Source organism: Lepisma saccharinum, chromosome 14, assembly GCF_977018435.1.
Source record: "Lepisma saccharinum chromosome 14, izLepSacc3.1, whole genome shotgun sequence".
Lineage (NCBI taxonomy): Eukaryota > Metazoa > Arthropoda > Insecta > Zygentoma > Lepismatidae > Lepisma > Lepisma saccharinum.
Window position 1 is genome coordinate 70,253,233 of NC_139242.1, and position 23,891 is coordinate 70,277,123.

General features: G+C 38.1%; 1 protein-coding gene across 1 annotated transcript in view; it reads right to left on the reverse strand.

The window, feature by feature from the left end:
- The window catches only part of osp (myosin phosphatase Rho interacting protein outspread), a 209,938-nt gene that overhangs the window by 113,269 nt on the left and 72,778 nt on the right, over window positions 1-23,891 (reverse strand). Inside the window, exon 2 of the mRNA XM_083134807.1 lies at window positions 17,394-17,474. Within this exon, the coding sequence (XP_082990933.1) occupies window positions 17,394-17,474 (81 nt within the window). The remainder of the gene's footprint in view (window positions 1-17,393; window positions 17,475-23,891) is intronic.

The window sequence follows — 23,891 nt, forward strand, 5'->3', positions numbered from 1 at the left end:
GTGCGACAAACTACCGCTTTTAAGAAAAATAAAAGGTTCCCTAGCATTTTCGTAAAACGTGACTTCGTTGCTTCTTTAAGATAAACATTCTTCTTCTTCTTCTTTTTAACAGTGAAAACGAAACGAATAAAAACTTGCAAGGACAAAAGAAGGTTGAGAAACTCATGCAAAGTTGTAGCTCAAATTGTTAAGCTTCCCATTGGATAGGCTTTCACACCGAGTGGTCGGGTATCACGGATACAGACGAAAAAAAAAATCGTGCTGTGTTCGTTAAAAAAAAAAGTACAACACGAAAACGAAAAAAAAATAGAAAAAGTGTAAATATCTTGTCTTTTGCCGCAGAACTCAGAATTCCATGGACTTCTTTTTTATCACTTTCTTATTCATAGCACCGAGAAGATAATAACTCTGGAATGCTTCATCTTGGCTTTTTCGGAGCTCGCTTCACGAGAATGTTGGTCTTCTCTCCCCAACAAACTTCAAAGTCAAAATTTGCAACCGTGCAAGACTATACTTACATTTACATCAATGCATCATGTCTATTTTTAGATTTTATGGAAGAACACTATATCTAAGCATGGTCGGTGTGAGACTTTCGCTTTTGGTGGGGAGTAGATGCCACGGGATGTTATGCATTGCTGGATCTAGGCGTTCATATCCAGGAATAACAATAACTAAAGAAAGTAATATAAAACCACACATTTAGTTATCCACAGAAATATCCCTACCGAGTTTTCATTGTTACACTGTCTGTTGTACTGAATTTTCATTTTTCGCTAATTGGTATCACACTTCGAAACATATATTAGTAATTTTCTCGTTGTACATAAAATTTAATAGTCTTTTTAAAGAAAAAAACACATTTAAAATTAATGTGTGTAGAATCTGTATATATGAACTTTCAGAAACGTTTAATCAGATCTTATCTTCTTGTGCAACGATAACTCTTATTGTAGGATGACAAAACGAGAAGTCTTGCAATGGTGTAAATTCCTGTCCCATGAATGTTTTCCATTAGCTTTTAATCTTTTTGTAGCCAATAGTAAAAATACAATTAAGTATTCCTTGATTGATTGGCTTTATTATGCTTCGCTTTTGTGCCGCTTTTGGCTAATTTACGAAGATGGGGATGAGTGATGATATGATGAAATTGATGAATGGACACTCACAAACATCCATGCCCAGGCCGGGATTCTAACCAGGGACCCCTGGCAAGTATTCTTTGACAATATGCTGGTATAGACTGTCAATTTGACAAAGTATTTTCTGATCAAGGTTACATGAAAAGATACAACGATACCGATACATTTAAAAATCAAATAGAAATATGTATGTCATATACGACTAATATATTGATTCAGAAACTAATTTTACCTATGTTTTAATACGCTAAAGGAAAGCCACCCCTTGCAAATTGCAACATGCCACAAATAAATATATAAGGGTGTGGCGGTAGGGACCCACACATTTACAACATAGGTGTGGAGGTGATGTGGTCTGTACCACGCTCAAGCTTCCTTTACCCCCACACCCTACTCCAGGGGTGTCTCATGTATGTATTCATTAGAAGGTGTGTGAACCCCAGAGTCGCTCCGTGTAGGGGCATTTCTGGAAAAATTTCCGACATTACTCACGTCTGAAACTGATCCGGAATCTCAAGCATACTATGTTTTAGCACAGACAAAGTATCACAGATAATAGGTATTACCTTTGTCTGTGATTTTAGTATTTTAAAAAAAGGCAAAAATCCGTGACTTACTAATGAGAAATTAAATCTAAAATCTTCGGTTTGGAAGAAATGTGAAACTAGAAAATTGTCAATCTGACACTGCATGCACAATCAGCCGCAAAAGTAACAGTAAACAAATTGCTCATCACTAGAGCTAGGATTTTCATGATTAGCATATTCTTTTTGGTAAGGGCGATGTGTTCCCTAAATATATAGAAATTCATATTGTGAAGGAACTAATTGAATTAAGGTACTTTATAAGGGCATATTTTGGCATATTGGCCATTTCTGCTTGTTAGAGCATATTTTGATTGATTTTCGGTCATATTCAGCATATTTTCGCTTTTTCAAGAAATATGCATTCAATTTTTTTAAGTGGATTCGTATTTACTCCCACTTGAGGTTTTTTTCTTTTTTGGATTGCACCAAAATCTTTTTCATTTTTATTTGAAAATTTACAGAAATGATTCATTGTGCATTCCAACTCAGGGCCCATAAAGTGAACTAAAAATTGTATGTATATGAAAATATTTCAGCATATGTTAGATATTGATGTTCGAAACAGTCCAGTTATAAGCGCATATTTTTCAAATTATAGTGCATATTTTGTAAACTTTTTAGGTCATAAGAGCATATTTTATTTGGCATATTTTGGTAATTTTTAGGTCATAAAAATCCTAGCCCTACGTCGTCACTATTTCTCCATTCTCTTATTCCTTGCGCTTTTGGGGAATGGTGTACAGTGGCGTGCCCAGGATTTTCTAAAGGGGGGGGGAGAGGTTTATGTATACATTTTTTTTTAATAGTCAACCCTCATCTTGCCATCTATTCCTGCCTTTGACGTTCTTTTTTATTTAGGAATGCTGGGCCAAAATGGGGTTATGACCCCCACCAACCCCCATTGGGCACGCCATTAGAAGTATATCTGTGATTGCCCTCTGCTTATTCCTGCTTCTTGTTTCAAACACAATGAATGATCAACATGGTGATCGGCAATTCTATATTTACCGCTGACTGTACAGGGACTTGGGATGCATTTTGATAGGTTTTTCAATCATCATTTCTTCATTCTAGCTCTTATATTTCCTAATATAGCAGGAACGTTATTAAGTCCACTTTATGCACCGATAAGCTAATCGGGACTGGGCCTACAGTTAAAAGTGCGATCCGAACCTCACCGGGTAACGAACCCAGGAATACAAGGCGACAATGTTATCACTACGCCATCGGGGAGGGCCAAGGAACACTTTGCATGTGAAGATACAAAAAATTACGAAAACCTCGTCTCATACAAATCTAGGTTTGTGCAGAATTTTCCAGGAATAAAATGATTGAGGATTTACATGGCTGAAACAAATGTTTCTGGGAATACAGAATATGTATGTGCACAAGCACAAATCCAAAAATAAATCCCCAGAACAAAATTACATCTCCCACCTCACCTGGCCGTCAATGTAAGAGGGGAAAGTTGTAACGCTTCCTAAAGGTACCTGTTTCTTAATCTAAATGAACAATCACATGAGGGTGCGAAATTGTGGGAGGACTGGGGGGGGGGGGATTTCCCCCAACAAACAATATTGGCCTCAAAAATCCCCCAGGAAAAAAATTCGAGGGGGAGAGTTTTTGTTACAACAAACAAAAGATAAACAATTACTCTTAATTTCAAATGTACTGTACTAAGAAAAATATCGAATACATACACAAATTAGTGCAGTTGTGAGTGTTCAATGCTTTTCTCTTTCAAGAGATCATTAACAAATCTACATCAATACGCACAATAAAAGTAAAACAAGAATGCGAAACAATAATAACTATGAAATCTAATTTGATTTATATTAACATAAAGCAATAGCTTAAAAAAAATCTTACACACTTACACTTCAACTATTTCATAATATATTAGCATCTTTAACCAGTTAGTAAAGGACGTAGTTTCCTACTTTATCAATATATTTAAAATTAACAAGTTTATTTATTTTTGGGTAATTAATAATAATTATATATTTTTAATTTAATAATTTATTTTTACTATTAATAATATTATAAATATGTATATCGTATAATTTATATGTATGTTAGTGGGGAGGGGCTTTGTAGATTAAGATCTTCCCCCCCCCACCAGTCTTGAATGATTTCGCACCCTGGATCACATCGTAAAACATCTCTCATCGTTTACCCACAGGTCGGCTGATATAAACTCGAGAACGAGTTGTGAGTGATGTGACGTAACACGCGTAAAGGCCAACAACTGAGTCTTCCCCGCAGAGGATCTCCTGTGGTGATTCACCCAGAAGAATGCAGCAGTCCTGCCGTAAAAGGGAAAGAAGATAAGATGGCAAGGTTATGAAGAGAGGGCCTTGCATGTTCTGCCATCTGGCAGAAGATCACGGAGTTAACGACAGGGAGGAAGCTCGTAAAACAAGTCTTCGAGGATGAGACGTACCATTTGAAAAATTTTCGCCTTCCTGTCCACCAGTCTAGTCAAACCACTGTCCGAACTCAAGCCGGAAGAGTCAAAAGTCGTATTTGTAATCCCTGTAATACTCTCAAGAAATAAATTGTGTTTCCAATTTGTGGCAAACCTAAATGAGATTGTCGAAATTTAGACGTAGTGGCCATAACAATTAATACGGTTCAGGGCCCGGGACTTTATGTCATAAAAACTGCAAAATATGTCAGAAAATGCAGAAATATTCCCAGTAAAGCCAAAAATATGCACAACAGTACTTTCGAATTTCTACGGAAAGTCAGCATCTTACAGGGACTGTTTACTTGTTTACTGTGATTCTTGTGCATGCACAACATTTTTCCTCAACCTGATAACATTTTTTCCACTATAATGTTTGTACGGCTATCAACTGTCGGCGGGATAAAAAAAGGAGTGGGTAGTATTGTTCTGTACTAGTTGGTTAGATAAGACGGCATCTGCTTTTCATTTCTTTGTAATTTCGTTATCCTGCCAACGATAATATAAACTCTCCATTGTGTGACTGTCTTATACATTCACAAATAACTAATATTTACTTGATTTCTATTGCGTACAAGTTTATAAAATTAACAGGGAACTATGGAGATTAAGAACGCCGTATCAATGTCGATATTTGTTTTAAGTTGTTGATTTCGATTCGTTTTTGTTATATGTAAGAATCTTGTGTCAGAAATCGAAAATGAGTTTATATCAAATGTTATAAAGTGAAATAATATTTTGGAAGTTGAGTTGTATTGTTTAATTCTTGCAATGTAAGTATAATAATATTATGAAAACCAGTTGAGCGCTGAGGACTTGCAATTTAATTTTACAATTGTGTTAAAGTCTGCTCATCCTCCGCGTACAATATATATTCAGTGTGAAGTATCGTTGCAATTGCGCTACAGGTACGAAGAATAAATTATAAAATAACCGATATGAAAGACAATTACGAAATTACGCGCAGAAATATGTCTTATTACGGGAAAATTGAAGAAATATGTTGTAAAAATGCTAAATTCGTAAAATATGTCAAAATACGCCTTATCAAGTTTGTCTATTTTGGCTGATTTTCATCCTATACGTAAAGTTCTCACCCCATTATTCGATCCGATGCCAAATAAAAAAAATATAACATAAAGACCCGAGCCCTAGTAAAAATAGTGTAACATTAAGCGTTGAACACAGCAAACCACGCCAATTATTATTACAATAGCATCATTCTTATGAAACCACGCCTTTTCAGATTACTGCAAGATAAAATCTGCTTCTTATGATCACTGGTGTGCGCATGGGGAGGGAGGTCATGGGGCTGCAACCCCCTCCGAAATTTTGAGAAAATGAAAATTTTTAAATGACGGCAGTAAAGAACTTGAGAAAAATCCAAACCAAAGTGGTAAATGCAAACTCTTAAAATGACCTTAATTACTGGTACCATTTGCGTCCTTTAACAGCTTTTAAAACCAAGGTTAAAAATAGTAATTTCGAAATATTTAATTGTGTATCCCGCCCCCTCTAGAAAGCAAGTAATGTCTACCTTAACAATTTCAGTCCCATTAAAAAAAAAAAAATGTGTGTATGCTAGTGATTGTGACACTGTCACAAATAGCTACATATAGCTATCGACATTACATCATAGCACTTTTCTGCCGAAAGTTATTTGCATGAATATTTTTTTCCTAAAGCAATCGTTGTTTCGATACTGATCCTATTTTTAAAATGTTGCTTCTAGCCAGCATTGCTGAAATTAAGGGGGGGGGGATATTTAAAAGTAGTGTATCTTAGAAAACGACCACAAAAAAATATGGCAATCTTTTGTCCATTTCTGTAGTTTTCGAGTGTAAGAAACATAATTCACAAGTTCTGGAGTATGAACTGAGCTACAATATGGCAATGTGGTATAGAAGCCAGGGTGTGCCAAGAACATGGACAGATTTAGGAAGAGCGATCGCTCCCTCCGGGACAATGTTTATCCACCCCCCCCCCCGCCCAACCTTCCCCCCAAGAATATCCTCAATACAACTGTAAACCTTTTCAGAAAAGCCCAATGTATGGCCATTCTGACCCTAAATGTACTTTTAAACTCCCCCTAAATGCGAATTTACACTAACCCAGACGGAAAATTTTGGATTAACCCCTGCTGAGAGATACCTAAAGGCATCCCCGATGAAGTGGTGGTAAAGTACTCGCCTTGTAATCAAGGGGTCACAGGTTCGATACTCGGTGGAGGTCCATAATAGTTCGGATTCCACTTTAAACTTTAGGTCCAGTCCCGACTAGACTTTCTGTGCAAAAGGTGGACTTCAAAACCAAACCAAATGATCCGAGATACCTAATTCACACAATATGTCCACAATTACCATAAGTATGTCGACTGTCCCCTCTACCTAACGTCCAAGTGCTTACCATTTCAAATCTTATTGAAGTTAATATTAGGGCTTGGCTAAAAGATGCAAAATAGAACATGTACCTGTGAACTAAAATGTTTATAAATATGCCCTAAAAAAACTCCCTTTCAACAATATACGTTTCTAGTGTCTTTTCTTCATGGGGTGAACTATTTATGTAAGATTAAAAAACAAGTAAAACGTATATTAGGATATGTTCACATACTTCTTGTTACTTCACTTTCTGAGCTCCGAGTTGTAATTCACAATGACTACATTGTGCAAATGTAAATGATAATAGCTATTGTCAGCCAACAAAGTATTGTACGTAGAGAAATTGAAACAAAAGAAGCAAATTTACTCCATTGTGGAAATGGCTGCGGTAAAATAAATTTATTTATACCCTCAAAATGCGAAAATATAATGAATATGGCTGAAATTGGTTAAAATATTCTCTACTAAGTACCAAATGGTCTAACGAAGCACCTGAATTCGATTAGCTTAACATGACATAAATTATATATTTCAGGAACATATCGCACTTACAATGATAGTAATCCGGAATAGAAGTTAAAAAAAACAAAAAACAACGTAATTCTCGAGGGGGTACAGTGGGTCGACGGCCCCAAAATTTGTAACGTGGGGAAGAGCTATATTTGGCAACTCTGTTTCGAACTATGTGTCTTCTCTGGATACCAAGGTGAAAGGGGCGCTTATACAGAGAGAGTAAAATAAATTATTTATCACTGAGGGGAAGCTGGCTCCTTGTTCCATCATTTACTTGTTGTAATAATATAAATATAGAAAAACATACATTACGTACCAGCCGGCCACCGTGGCGGAGTGGTTAGCTCATCGCGCTACGACCCCAGGAGTCCCAGGTTATAATCCTGGCCTGGGCATGGATGTTTGTGAGTTTATTCATCAATTTCATCACATCATCACTTGTCCCCATCTTCGCAAATTAGCCAAAAGTGGCACAAGAAGCAAAGTAAAATAAAGGAAATCAATCAACATCATGTACTAGAACCATAAAAATTTCCAGGAAAAAGTACACCCAACTGCAAAAGAAACAGTAGGCGAATTGTCCATCACCATTCTCATTCTGCCTGCAGTACACAATGTGATGATAATGAATTGAAATAAAGACGCCAATAAGCAGAGGGCAATACCTGCTTCGAACCAACATAATTTTACTCCTTAAAACAACACAGGGTGTAGAATAAAAAGTAATGAAAATAGCGTTGGACAATTTGCCTATATTATTTTAGCCGTTGACTGCACCTTTACTTTTAAAGTACGTGTAATTGTAACTGTAACCAAGTTATCTTTAAAAAGGAACTTTCCGAACACTGCTACATACTTACATGCTATAGCTATATTTAATGTTAGGAATTAAAATTGAAATTCCTTATTCATAGGTGAAATTCCGCCTGTAGCTGTTCTTGCCAATTATAAAAGGACAAATTACTTTGCACGTTGAAATACTTCCAACGCTGCACAAGGTCCTCCTATTCAGCTGCTTAGAACTCAAGTGCGGCGGCCGAAATTTCCCACTGTCTCGAATAACAACTCTTCTCATGTTACTTTTCCATGATCAGTGATTGTGGCCGAGAGAATTTCATGTTGCATCGTGAGAATAATTCGCGCTCTATTTAGTAATGCAGTGGAATATAAATAATAAAAAAAGAAAGGAAAAGAGCATTTATGCTTCACTTGTGAGATATGATCCACGTGGCAAACTCGATAACGCAGTTGTGATATCTGTGACTGTAACCGAGATCCTTGGAAACGCATCAGGAGTCACGGAAGGAGAAGGGAAAATAGTTTGCGATTTCGTCACAAGATGGTTATTTGTTAGAAAATTATAAAAAATGGCGACACTTTTTTTGTCTTCTGTAATTTTGGGTGTATTCGTGTGACGTGAGTTGTAGGTGCAACGCACATATGGGAACTTAATTGCATAAAACTGCGAACTGTTTGGTCCTTTAACTAATTGCGAGGGGACCCGCCTGTACAAATTTAGTCATTGTATATCGGCATTTATAACCAAGCATTTATCAATGTTAGAACTTCAAATACAAAAGTACGTATGGATAATGAACAAATACATGCTTCTATTAATATTATGTCACATATTGTTACTGCTGCGTTAATTGCTATCATGGAGATTTTAATGACTTCAATAGGCGAGTGGTCAAGATCGTTATACATTCTTCTAACATTGAGGAAACTTCAGAAAATACGCAATGCTTTCACAATTATTTCAAATATAAATACTATCAGAAATCAAGAAAATACGTTAGTTTGCAACGCGCGACAGACATTAATGGCAGAAGCAAATATTAAAAAGCCTAACTTTATCTCTCACTGTTCACGATGTTTTTGTTTTTTAATATTTGGATATACATATATCCTCTACACTCAGTGGTTCGGATCTCACTTGCATAGAGAGAACGTGTAGCAAAGAGCTTTCATTAAGTTAACTTAAGATAAATTTATAACAAAATGTTGAAATATACTAATGTGTAGGAGTCGTAACGTGTTTTGAATTGAAAAAAGTATCATCCAGATTTGAACTTGAATTCTTCACCCTTTGAAAAACAACTTCCGATTACTTTCAAGCTCGGTAATCAGTTGTTTGAAGTACAAATCTTCTAATTGTAATCAATCCTTTTGATTTTTTAATTATTCAAAATGCTTTCAATTACTACAACGATTTTTACATGTGTATACAAACCTTTCAATTAAATACATTCTCCTTCATTTTTAAACTTTTTATAGCTATTTATAAACAAACCTTACGGTTATAAACAGTACTTTCAATTTTAAGCAGTTTTTTTTATTCAATTACAAAACACTCATCTGGAAAAAGATAAGGTCGTTGGGCTCTAAGTAATTCCTGCCTTGGGCTGCAGACCGATCGAGCTCCGGTGTAACCAAATATGGACAAATAACGTTTCTTCCCAGCTGATAAAACCTGACCTAACAAACGCATCTCGACCGGGAAGTGTTATTACCTCGGAATTTGATCGCTCACGAGTAGCCAGGCACGTACCTCAGCTCGACAAGCGGTACATGAAGGCACCGACTCTTGCTGGATAAAAATAAGGACGGGGGCGGGGGAAATCAATCTCTTCATCTTCGTCTCAGCGAGGTTGTAGCCTGTGGACAAGCGGAAGGAAGGAAAGGAGTTTTGAACCGGTCAACCAGATGGAGTTAGTAGAGGGTCATTGCTCCCGAGTGGCTATTCCGGACCGGACTGAACTCGGTTTGCGGCGAATTTTATTTCATATTGCTAATTTTTCGCATTTGTGGGAAAGAGATATCTGAGTCGAATGGCATTTAAGGAGCTTTATATTCAGTGTATTAATCAATGGCAAAATTACGTGAAGTACTTGTCAAGTATGCCCAATTCGCCTCATTTACGTATCCAGACAATAATATTAAATATAGCCACATGCCAGAAAACGTAAAGGCTACTGTGTTTGATCAGACCTCCCGTGCAGTACTGCGAACGGTTTCGGGTTGGAACCAAATTGATTTTACTTCGCTTTTCTGCCTCTTTTGGCTAATTGCGAAGATGGGGATGCGTGATGATATGATGAAATTTATGAACGGACACTCACAAACACCCATGCCCAGGCCGGAATTCTAACCCGGGACCTCTTGGCGTCGTAGCGCGATGTGTTAACCACTCGGCCACGGAGAAGAACATAATATATATTATAACCCAGATGAGAAAGACGGGGGCAAACTCGCGTATAAAGTGAACAGTCATTTGTTCATTCCTCTCGCAGTCATCGCAAACGAAAATGTATCCCTTCGCTTGTGTCCGAGTGACCATGTTGCTATATTTAAATCTATATATCTTCCATCTCTTGCTTCGTTGTCATAACAACGTTGACCATTACGTATGTGCTTTCGTTGTGTACAGTTTCTCATTTCATTATGATAAAAACATTGAATAAGATTGAAAACTCGACTGCAGCGTCAGATGGTTATTCTCCTCTTGGTAGAGCTGTAACAGTGGCCCCGGGACCCGATTCGCTGACCACGCGTCATCCAATGAATAGCCGGAGCTATTTCACTACGAACAATGAAAATAAAAAAGATATTCCTGATCGCACATGTGAACATCAGTCTCTACCCGAAATTCAAATTTCTGGAAATAACAAGAAAATATTTATCAAACACGAGAAACAATTTTCCATGGCAACAGGTCCGGCAAAAAAAAAAAAGATCTACAGCTGTTAGAGAATGTTGAGTTATGTACAAATTATCTTGTATTTCTTGTATCCACAAAACGTGCACAAGTGAAGAAAGAAACAAGCCCTGGCATGTAACTTCACAGTTCAGCTACAGTGCCTAAAATTTAGGAGGTCATGTAGTTCAGTCGTAATTAAGTTTTTATTTATAATACGAGGTTCAGTCAAAAGTTAGTTGCATTAGCATGAAAAAAATAGTATTTGGAGGACAGTTCTTGTATTTAAATAAAAGTACACTGCCAAATAGGCTATACATTTCTACATACACACATCCAACTGACGTGACATGTTCATCACTGATAACGTTCGATCCCTTACAGCCACGGCGCAACCGTTACTCCACGTTTTCAAGGGAACTGTGAAGTGTTCCCAACCACTTGCTTCAAAATGTCTCTTTCCGGCAATGAGTAAGTGCAACTTATTTTTTGATTGATCCTCGTATTAACACGAAATTCATAATTTAAAAAGCTTGAATTTTCGTTTGCGTGTAAGGCGCAATCAAGATTTATTCCATGGATGCCAATTAACAATGTCAATGCGTTATTATAAAACTGTAAGTACAGTCGACTTGGTCATTTATATCCTTGCATTGCATATCAACTAATGATGTGGTTTCAATAAAACAGTTAGGGGTGGGAAAAAAATAAATGAGAGCAACCTTTTTAGTTGTCAACTACAACTATTTTTAGGTGCTAATTCTATATTTCTTTTGGTATTGATCGTTAATGCAACATCTTCTCATAGCTCAAATGGTGACCTGACTGACACGTCTAATAATTTACATGAAGAATAATGAATTTTCTATGTTCTATTGCCACCTCGATGGCCGAGTACGTTGAATAGTCAACTCAGGATGTCGCTACAAGTTTATGCAATCACCATTTATATTCTCATAGAAGAGATTTGCTAAAATGGACCAAATACGAAAAAAACAGTTTAATTCCCGAAATGTAGAGATCGATTTTACGATTTGGACATTCTGTGTGATCTCTCTAGAGATCATACTCCCTGAGATATCTACAGGTTTTTCGATATCGTTTAATGATTTACACGAACAGACTAGCAAATCAAGATGGCGTACATTGCTCGAAGCAGCATCTGTTAGCTCCATGTGTCCGTCAAATGTCTCGCTGAGTTCCGGGTAGTGATATACCAATAGTTCGCACGAATTAACATATCAAACAGATGACGAACATGCCCCACAGTATGTTTTCATAACAATTAATGGCGACTGTCTTTGCAGTTGCTACACCTACTATCACTGAGAACTGTGTAGGTTTCAGGGTCGGAATAATATTTACGAAATCTTTTTTCTTCTTCTTTATTAACTGTCTTGTATGCTTACGTTATTCTGAAGTCCTTCTTTGGGTCTTCGTAACTGTGGCCATCTCTGTACAGCGAAAAGTGTTCTGCAACCACAAGGCAAAAACAACAACAAAATGTTCAACTTGTCATCCACGGTTACATTTTTGTCGAATCTAGCTTCTAGTGGATCGTAAGCTACCTAATGAATGACAAAGTCAATGTTACACCCAAAGTTCGTTCTTGAATCCATGTTCATGGATGCACGCCTTTATATGAAAAGAAATTAATCACCGTTGGCAACACTTCCCTCGACTCTCCAAGAGAAAGCTAATCCTCCGGGCACTCGAGTGATCAAGCTAGACGTTCTTTAGCGCTTGCGGCGGACGAAATTGGAACTAAAGGGGGCGTATCCACTGCCAACATGTATGTAGGTTGTTGATACCGAACCGGGACATATACAATACACGAAGCAGCACGCTTCGGACAAAAATTTGACCACGTCTACATAATTGCATATTCTATGTCCTGCACTGGTATTTTCTGGATTTCCTATTGGTCTCCTTTCGTGAGAAAAAGTATTCATTTAGGAATTTTGCTCTTGCTACGCTAAAGATATTGTGCTACGAGCATTTCAGTTTCATCGTGGTTTGCGGCACGAAATCAAATATTCCGAATCATCTACAATTTTGCTTCGGAATACGTGGTTAAGAAAAGTGGGAGTAAAACTAAACAAGATTTAAAACCAAACAGAATAACTCAGCTGTTAGTGATCACAGGGTTGATGTAAAGAAAAAAGTATATGTTTATCGACAGGTGATGCAAGTGTTAGCAAACAAAGATGTCGCAAAGGCGAGTCGACAAAGCAAATTAACATCGTGGCTTTTTATTTTTATAGTCGACAAGAGAAACAATTTCAGTTAGTCATCCAACAGAATAGCCTGTACAAATGCGTCAGGTTGAGAAATTTGACTAAAATGTATTAACAAAGTTAGAACTTAGTGTTTCCACATTCTACCATTTAATCCAAGGTTCCATGCTTTTTCAAAATTAAAAAAATATATATATTTTTATGTCGGAGTTCGCCTTCAAAGGTTTTTTGACCGGGGGGTCTAAACGTTAATAACAAAACAGAGTAACCTTGAATTTCAGTAGATTAACTGTATGAAAAGAAAAGAATAATGATAATAAAAATAATAAATATATGGTGGCTCGAATAAAAGTCTCCCCAAGGATAATAATAAATTGTTGTTTAATTATTATTATTATGTCAACAGTCTGACTTCTCCTACAAAACTTTATGGGGACGCTAATGTTGGAATATAATCAATTTTATCGCTGCACTGAAAATAGTTCTTTCATTTTAGCAAATAAAATAATTACAGAAGTCATACAACTTCAAAAATTGCCGGCAATGTGAAAACAGTTGATAACATGGGAGGATACGCCACTGCGTTGTACAACAGTATGTGGGTACAGCAGCCATTGATCAACTTGAAGACACAGAATATGCGGCAATATGATAGTTACATTGCAGCCAAGTAAGTTCTTCTACTGCCATTTTCACCATCTCTCCAATCACTACGAGCATCTATTCAGCGCCATCTTTACATCGTCCGCGGAAGCAAGATCCAACTGCTTTGATTTTGAACTAATTTTGTCCGGTCTAGCAATAGTTGTCTGTGGTCAATTCGCCGTTGCAGGAATTAAAAGGATGGCAAACTTAGCATTGTGCACCTCCTGGAAGCATTGGAGACGAAATATCTCGAACAATAACAACAAACTTCACGACGATGTGATCTGGAATTTGAGATAACATTCGAACTAACGAACCGATGTCTGCCTTGTCCCTCAGAGAAAGCTTGGAAAGGCTGGGCGGGTGAAGGTACGGCGTAGGGTCCCAATTATCCTTTATTTCCCTTGCAATTCGTATCGTGGCGTAATTTCCCACCGTGCTATTACGGTAATTGGCCAAGCTTGAATGGAACTTTTACTTCTCCCTTTCCAGACTTCGATTCGACCAAGAAAAAAAGGAAATAACCCACTTCCTGTGATTTCCCACAATGCATTTCCTGAGAAGTGGGCGGAGGAAGGGGCAAAGGATGAGTATGTTTGCATTCCAATAATATGCGTACCCTCTTTTTTTGTTACTTTTCACTCCCCCATGCAACGAAGAGATCAAGAAAAAGACAACTCCAGTGTTGCCAACCTATAGTTTTAAACCGCACATACATGATAATAATATGCATTTGAAACCCTTTTCTCCATACTTGGTTCCAGGAAAAAAAATACCACTGGTTAGAAATTTGCTTTACGTGTCAATGCCTAACTATTTTAGAATGTTTAGTGCATATTAATCCGCTACTTACGCACCGTGAACGATTAATACATAATGTAATGTATAATTAATTAGGATCATTAAGGTATGGTTGAATCATATGTTTGCTTCTTTATAAACACTTTTAAAAGAATTGCATATCGTAGTTTTGTGTTAAGCAGTTGGCAACACTGCTGGAATGGAGTGGATAACGTCGAGAAAAGTTGCACCTTCGTTGGTGACGTCCCGAAGGTCGTCTCGACTTGATCAGACTGAAGGAGGTCATAGAAAGTGGGGCGGGGGGTGACTGACACAGCAGCACACGGCCACCTGTGGATTCGCAGTTTTCTGGCAAGTGGCTCAGCAAATTTCGCCACCTGCACGCTCAACCAAGTTTCATCTCTGGTTTTCTGTAAAGCTTATTGCAGCTGCGGATGTTAGAAAATCCGATGTTAGCGCGAATCACTAGATCAATTCATCAACTCATTTGTCTTGTCCTATACATGCATGTCTCACTTAGAGCAATATGTACTCCAGTTCCTTATACACATGCAATTCAATGAATATTAGGCAGATTTTTCCATCATTCTCACGTCATCGTCCTATAGTTCTCTTTAATCTATCCTATCCACAAATCAGTACATGAACATCACGCTGTGTAATTTTTTCACGTGTTATGAAGAGAATAGATTCTTATCTAGGTACAGTGGGATCCACTAGTATTGCTCAGCAAAGTTGTTAGCTTGTTTTGAGTTTTCTTGAAGCTCTTATTTGGTGAAATAAAGTGCACGAACATGGCGATGGACAATTTGCACGGTAATACTCATGGATCTCAATGTACAGTGGAATGCACAGGTATTGCTCGGCAAATTGTCCACGACTATTTTCGTTAATTTTTCTCTCTTGCGGCTTTCATTGAGTAAAACAAAGAGAATAAACATAGTGATGGATAATTTGACTGGCAATACTTGTGCATTTCACTGTACATACTGAGATATTTTAGACACTCATTTGGTTGTATTTGATTTACTTATTCTAATATCGCCAACTTGCATGTTGTATTGGTTAACACAATGTACGTAGGACAGAAAGCTGTTTTTTTTATAGTTGTAGAATCAATAAAAGTAAAGGTAAAGTACTCCCCTGTTGTATGCACCACGCCATTAAGGCGTATAGGGGCTGTGGGGTAAGGCCCCAAACATTCTTGATCACAGCCAGGGTGGGGGGGATGTGATGACCACCACGCCCCTGGCCGCCTCCCCCTCTAGGTACCCACTTTATACGACGCTGGGTGGGCGCCGGAGCTGCTTGAACTGGTGGAAAAATTCCCGGTTCTCCCCGCCAGGGATCGAAGTGGCCGCGGTGGCTCAGTCGGTAACGCGTCTGACTACCATGCTAAAGGTCCCGGGTTCGATCCCCGGCCGGTTCAAATCCGGGAACTTTTCTAACGATGGAAGCGGCCCCGGCGTCCACCCAGCGTCGAATAACATGGGTACCTGGGGGAAACCCTGGGGGGTAATGCTGGGGCATGATGCTGATCCCATCACCCTCACTCACGACCGGATCAAGAAAGTATGGGGCGTTACCCCCACACCCCCTACACGCCTTCATGGCGTGGTGCTATGCACAGGGGAGTACTTTACCTTTTTACCTTTACCCCGCCGGGGATCGAACCCGGTTATCTCGCATGGCAGTCAGACGCACTAACGACTGAGCTACCGCGGCTCACCTTGTAGAATCAGTACAAAGTAAATTAATGATAAGCTTAACTATAGCCCTACTGCAAATAATAATAAAATAATATGCAACATTTTCTTCAAACTGTTCTGTTCTGAACAATGCGAGATAAACGAAAAATTCTGATCGACTGAATGTTGTAAAAACCCGGATGAACATCCTAGCGTGAAAATATTAAGGGTTAGGGCGTTTGTTGGCCGCAGGAAAGTTCTTGAATGGGGAAGGAAGGTACAAAGTTCAACCTCCACGTGTTAATACATATTCAAATATGGGTTTCATTTTAGGACTGGCCGCATAGATCCCAACTTTTAAAATAAAATTTCCATAGCCGAGTACTGCCAATAAAAACGCGATATTCATAAAATATTTTTTTTCCAAGATAATTTTTAAAACATGTACAATTCCGGAACAGACAAAGCTCTGTGCCTCATTCCATCGTTTTGCACTAATTTTAAACAATTTATACTTCTTTATACCTTTTTCCAAGAGGAAAAACCAAGTGATGTAACTACTTAGAATCACAATATAGAATGATAAGTTCACGGTTGTCTTCCAAATTCTCTAAGGCACGGAGGTAATGCAGCCAAAACAAACGTTTTGCGCTTATGTACTACAAAACGAATATCTTGAGGTTGAGCTGAAGCTATAAAGATCCACCAATATGAACAGCAAAGGGAGAAAACTAAAACTGCATTTGAAAGAATATTGAACATTTTACTACTAAGAAAACAACTATGTAAAAAAACCTTGTGACGTGCTTTTGTCAACAGGCTCTACAAAAGGCACTCCGCGGTCATCGCGCTACTTTTATCTTGTAGACACAAGAACACAATAATCATATCGACAGTACCACTCCAGCAAATAAAGTTCTGTCAATATTAGCAAACAGTAAACTCAAGTCAACCTCCTTATCTTTAATGACTTGTGGAAGTTCCTGTACCTCTAATGTTAACTCACTTGAATACAGGTGCTACTTTCGATCTGAGCCGAGGTCAATTGTGCGACGTGTTACAAATTGATGAAACAGTGTTGTCAATTTTGAACTATGGTTGAAATTAACATCTACGTCTTATGCACGTTTGGAAAATAAATCAACGACGTGATCATCAAGAAGTTGCATGTATATTGTACATGCGTATCTCTTGGTTCGCCTACTAATAACATAGGAAAAGAAATAATGTCTTACCTTGGTTCGATTGAGGGGGTTTGAGAAGTCCCAGTCGGGTGCCACAAACAAGTATCCACACTTCGACACCTTCCTAGTTGCCTGAAAAGAAATTATATATTTAATGTCCTGTAATACTTTGGGCAATAATAATAATAATATCAAGTTGTTAAAACAATTACAATTACATTCAGAAATCGCAGTCATACGTGCACATTTATTCTGTTTTTCATATTCTCTTCTAAAAATGGTCAAGTGTCACATAGAGTTCATATTTAGAGGGGAGAGAGTTAACCTTTAAGGAGGGCCAAAGGGCGGGCAGAATTACAATTGAGTATTTTAATTACATTTTCGAAACTATTCATTACAAACGAAAACAATTTTAATTATGTGGTAACAGTTTGCCAACAAAATGTTTCTCTAAACGTTGTACAGATCGGAATTGATGTCTGTTGGTTTTCAGTGTATTTAATGAACAGCTGAGCAATTATTTAAAGGTTAATTAATGTTTTTTTACGTATGCATGTTATTTGAATCTACTACTTGCTGAATATTAGAGTCCCCTATCCTAGGCTACCAAGTTGGGGCAGATCTCGCTTGAAAAGGAACCGTTTCAATGGAATATTCCAGGTCTGCCAGGGGCAAGTTACGTAGCTAACCTGGCTCCTATTCGCCAAAGCTTCGTGTCTATTAAACAAAGAGCTATATATATTTCTATATATAACTCGTTGCTATTAAACTATTGCGGATATCTAGAAAACAGCGACAGCGCACCAAACCAAGAGTCACGTGATTGATCAATTGATTTGCTTTATTTTACTTCGTCTTTCTGCCACTTTTGCTATTTTCGAAGATGAGGATGGGTATGATATGATGAAATTAATGAAGAGGCACTCACAAAGAACATCCATGCCCAGGCCTGGATTCGAATCCGGGTCCCTTGGTGTCGTAGCGAAGATGATTCACGTAAATACTCTAGGAGTTTTAAGCAGATGTAATTTTCCAAATTTGGGAATATCATAGATGTTTTTCGAAGGGAGATCAAATTTCGAAAACCGATTCGCTGGCCCTAGGACAATGAACGGGCTTAAGAACAGCTAATCAAAAGATATGACACGTTATGTGACGTCGACCTTCGTGGTGGAGTGGTTATCACAGCACGCTACGACGCCAGGGCTCTCATGTTCGAATCCCGGCCTGGGTATGTGTGTTCTTGCGAGTGCCCCTAGATAAATTTCATAATATCATCGCTCATCGTCCAGATTAAACAAAAGTGGAAGAAATGCGACGCAAAATAACAAAAATCAAATAAAACACGTTACGCGACATAGTAAAGTGTTTATATATGTGTCTATTCTAGTTCATGTTTGGTTAGTTTATGTCGCTTTACACCTCTTGGTTTAATCGTGACGATGAAGATGAATAATGAACAGAAGAAATAATTCGAACGTGGAATCTCTTCCGTCACAGCACATTCTTAAACCAGTCCGCCACGGAGCTGGCATATATATGTAAAGAAAAGCAGAATCACGACACATGTTTCAATTTATGAATAGTTCCAGCAGACCATGGAAAGAAGGTGGAGGAAGTCTTATATTTTGAGGTCGTTTGTCCTTTAGATGCCATTACATTGAAGAAACAACATGTTATCTTACACGCAGTCATAAAACTCTCTAATGGATTATAAAGATTGAAGTAACCCAGATATTTAATATTTAAACACCGTAACAACATGATAAAACTTCATGTTTGAATGGTTGAATTTTTTGGAAGAATGAGGTGATAGTCGCAAGGATCTTTTCAGTACGCACGTATATTAAAGGCATTCAATTTCTTCTGTGTAACAACCAGAAACCTTCAATCTTTATTATTGTAATTTATATTCTTCTTATGGCTCACTCCCAAATGCTTTCTTGCTACCTTGGTTTGTCCTTCCAACAATATCATTCAGTTATTATTCATCTTCGTCAACGCATTTAAAGCCCGAAAGAATTACGAGTACTGGCGTGAATTATAGCATTTTAAATACAGGTAACAGAAAATACACTACTGCTAATGACAGCTCAATTTTATGCAAAATTTTGTAAAATTGAAATAAATGTTTGGGGAATTTGAATTTTATTTTCGAGGAAAAACATAGGCAGTTGGCAACATAATTCTAATGTCGTTTGTCAAGAAATGCAAAGCAAGTGCGTTACCGATCTCTACAACTTTGGAACAGTATAATCATGGACATCCGAAGGATTTGGGCAAACAAGGCGTGTTTCCCCTCATAAAAACAGCTTGAAGTTAACATGTTCCTGCAACGCCCTTCTGATAATTAACAGAAATTACTGTGACATAATTAAAATAATGTAGTTTGACAATCATTTTCCACGGGATGGCCCGCCTCCCCCTTCGGTCGTCAATGAGTATAATTATACGTACCAAAAACATGTTTCAAGGAACATAAAGCCAACTTCCCATTAATCTGTATTGCTAAGCAGGAAACGGGTCAGAGTTTTACTCGGAACGGTTTGCGCGGGAAATAATAAAAAAATACGCTTAAATGCTTTATCTCAAATGTTGTGACATGTCTTGAAGGCAAGTGATAAGCTGAAGAATCGCTCTATTGTTTGCAAATATAAAAATACGAGCTGTCAGTTTACTCTATAGCACAGATAAATACACATATTTGTCTGCTGTGGCGTGATCCTGTAGCCTCCTGATCAGTGTGCCAACTCTTCGCATTTATCGCTACATTATCCGCAAAGAGCACGAAAAGGCAAAAATGTCCAGCTTTCAGTAGGATTTGCTTCAATCTTCACTACATGTTTGTACCTTTATTAGATTAGTGTACAACTCAACTAGAATAAATAACATTGCTTTTTTTATCGATTGAATTGAATGATTGAATTGTTGTTTTAAGTCCACGGCAAGGCTAATGGGGACTGGACCTACAGTTTAAAGTAGGATCCGAACCACCGTGCCATGTGCCTCCACCGGGTATCGAACCCGAGACCCCTTGTTTACAAGGCAAGAACGCTACCACTGCGCCATCGGTGAGACCCGATTTTTTTTCATCAGCATCATCATCATACTATACAACGACTGTAGAAGAGCACCGGTTCGGTGGTTGAGTGACCATTACAACCTCGCCGCTGAAGGTTCTGGGTTCGAATTCAGATCGGCGTGTCTTTGTGAGTGTTTGCTCGTCAGTTTATTGAATTATCATTCATCTTCATCGTCGCAATTGGCCTAAAGAGTCAGAAAGGCGTGGCAAAATAAAAGAAAACACAAATAATGTTGAATAGCAACAGCTCGTCGTCACTTTTGAAAGAAACGGAGTCAGCTGATGAAAAGCATGGCACGTACGATTTCAGTTTACTGCAATATTTCACTCTCCTTTATCGTTTTATAATATTTAAGGATAAAAATTACACGTCACAGGCTACATGTCCTATCGTAACTGCAAAGATAATCCACTAGTGCCTACAGTCTGTCCCAGGAGTGTGTGGAGCAACGCTGTGCAAAATAGTAGGCAAGAGGAGGAAGCAAGTGGGTGGAGCGAAACAGTGAGCGTTGCCGCAAACGGCTGGTAGCTTCGGTCGTGTTTCTCCCTTCATGCAATCTCTTTGCAACTTACGTGTTCATTGGTTGGCTCACATTGGAGTCACTACTTGCACAGATGACTCGTTTTCGGTCGTTTGCTCCACAGACTCCTGAAAACAGAGTGTATGTGTAAACGAAACGTCAAGTTTGGTCAGTGACACGATGCATATGCTGTTTGTATAGTCAGGGATACTTCTGGGTTGTAATGATCTTACTGAAAATAAAAGGGGGGAGAGAGAGATATGAAGAGTTACAACCCATAAGTGTCCGTGACTGTACCACGTCTTTTGAGAGTCAAGACGAGACCGAAAATGTAATAGTCATTTACAACTCTACATGTCTTATATCCGAGTGCAAGTCTTATCTCGATACCATCTCTAAGTAACTGCCCATAAGAGACCAGAAAAATTATCGCTACTTCGGGCAGAATACTAACTTTGGCTTGCATTTCGTAAGAAACGACACGGAAGAAAAATTTTTAAAAGGAATAATGCGATGATCTCGTGTGTACTTATTACTTACGTCTTAGCAAACATCTTGAATATACATGTCCCTAATCTGAATGGAAGCCTCGCACATAAGAATTCATGGATTCTTTGGCCTTTCCCAAGACAGCCACTAGCCGTGAGGTCGAGACATTTTGGCAGGAACTTTCTCTCATCTTTACGTGGAGTTCGACAATCTTTCGCCATTCTTCGCGTGGCTGGAATTCCAGTGCGTCAACGACCGCCATTTGCATAGGAATTGCGTGAGACAAAAGAGCATCATTGGACGTCGAAAAGAGCGCTTGCTCTACAAAAATCACACACACATATACATACTACATACAGTGGTCGGAAGTAGCTCGCTACTATAGCTAGCTAAAAAAAATTCTTCTAGCTACAGCTACATTTCTTCTCGGACTATTGAGGTAAATTCAATAGTGCTTGATGATTAGTTTTTTCTGCATCGGTAAAAAAGGAAGAAATGTCAATATGTGTAGCGTGATAGGTTTACTTTTTCCCTTAGTAGAAAGTAGGGATGGGACCGATTAATCGGTACTCTATCGGTATCGGCCGATATAGGCATATCGGTGTATCGGTTTATCGGTAAAATTACCGATTAGTTTACCGATCCGATATATCGATAAATATCTGATAATTTAGTGGAAAATTCTGCCATTTTGTTGTAATTTTTATGGATAATCTAAATGCCCTAATTTAAAAAAAGTAAATGTCTAAATATGCAATTTCTTTTTCATTGCAGTCACCTCAAAACACACATTTATTAAGGAGGTCAATTAACCTTTCAGGTTCTTCAAGGACCATTTCTAATTTTATATCGGATCGGTAGAATATCGGTTATCGGTATCGGTAAATTTTATATCGTTACTTTATCGGTATCGGCCAAAATTTGATATCGGCCCATCCCTAGTAGAAAGTATAATTTCTTCGTCGTTACCTACTTCTTATTACGTTGCTCTGCTCGCTATGGGTACCATTGATATTTTCGGTTTAAAATATTACCTTCATATTATTCTATTAAAAATTAAATGATTAATCCTGATGAAAATATGTTGATCCTACCAAATATGTAGGCTATGTATTGTTAGTTGTTAACATTAATTTGGGTAGCATCCTAATAGCTATTATCAGATACCAAATTTGAGTTGATAAACCACTTATATATAGGCACCTTGTCATTCTCAAAAACTAGTACTACGACGCCAGGTGTCCCGGGTTCAAATCCTGGCCTGGGCATGGATGTTTGTGAGTGTCCATTCATCAATGTCATTATATCATCACTCATCCTCATCTTCGCAAATTAGCCAAAAGTGGCACAAGAAGCGAAGTAAAATAAAGCAATTCAATCAATCAAAAACTAGTAAGACAAAACGCAGATGCCGATCTTCGTGGCGGAGTGGTTAGCAACGCCTGGTTCGAATCCCGGCCTGGGCATGGGTGTTCTTTTCTGAGTGTTCCTTCATCATATAATCTCTAATCCTCATCTTCGCGATAACAAGTTGTATATATTATACAACTTGTAAACACACAAATATTTTCACAGCGTACACATGTCATCTAGAGAAACATTCCTTATAATAACGTTTTCTGTGTTCGGTATCTAGTGTCGACGCTACAAGACCTCACAAATGGTAATCCTATGCGCACAACCACGCTGAACACGTGTACTGTAATATATCAGTTGCCAATATAATGAATCAAATTTTCAATTACAATAAACAAAATATACGACTTATATAGTATATATAAATATGTAAGCACGTACAGTCACGAACACATTTCAAGCTTGTAACGATCTTACTGAAAGTCAATGGGAATGTTACAACACAGAAAAGTTTGTAACGAGAACAAGGGTCTCGGAAAACAAGCCTAATCTCTTCTCGGGTCCATCTCGTTCTCTGTCTCAACTCAAGAAAGTCTCTAGTGCTTGTCTTGGTATGTTTCTACTGGAATTATGACCTCCACATCTTTCTATTTTCTCCGTGTGACCAAATTTGCATTTTAGATTGGTTTGATTTTTCAATACAGTATATTCAAGGATACTGGATTTCAGAATGTATTGATCCCTTTCTCCTTACGTAACAAGTGATGTTTTAATCACATGTAATTTCGAGACATTTCTTCCAGTATTGTTCAGCTCCGAGCATTCTCGGTTACATATTCTTCTGGGAGCGAGGTGAAACTGGCCATTGTTTTTCTGTCTAAGCTCCGTGAATTTTTTTCGTGACACGTTCTGCGAAAATGAGTTTCCCCTTGTTAATGCGAGGCGCCGGTGTCTCACAAACGAGTTACTTCTCTCTCACGCCCATTGTTGTTCGCTTGTCTTTCGAGTTAACATTACAATGCCCTCCCCCCCCCCCCCCACCTCTTGACAATTGACGGCTGATGGACTATGGTTTCTTCCTTCCGGTCGCCATTTTGATTC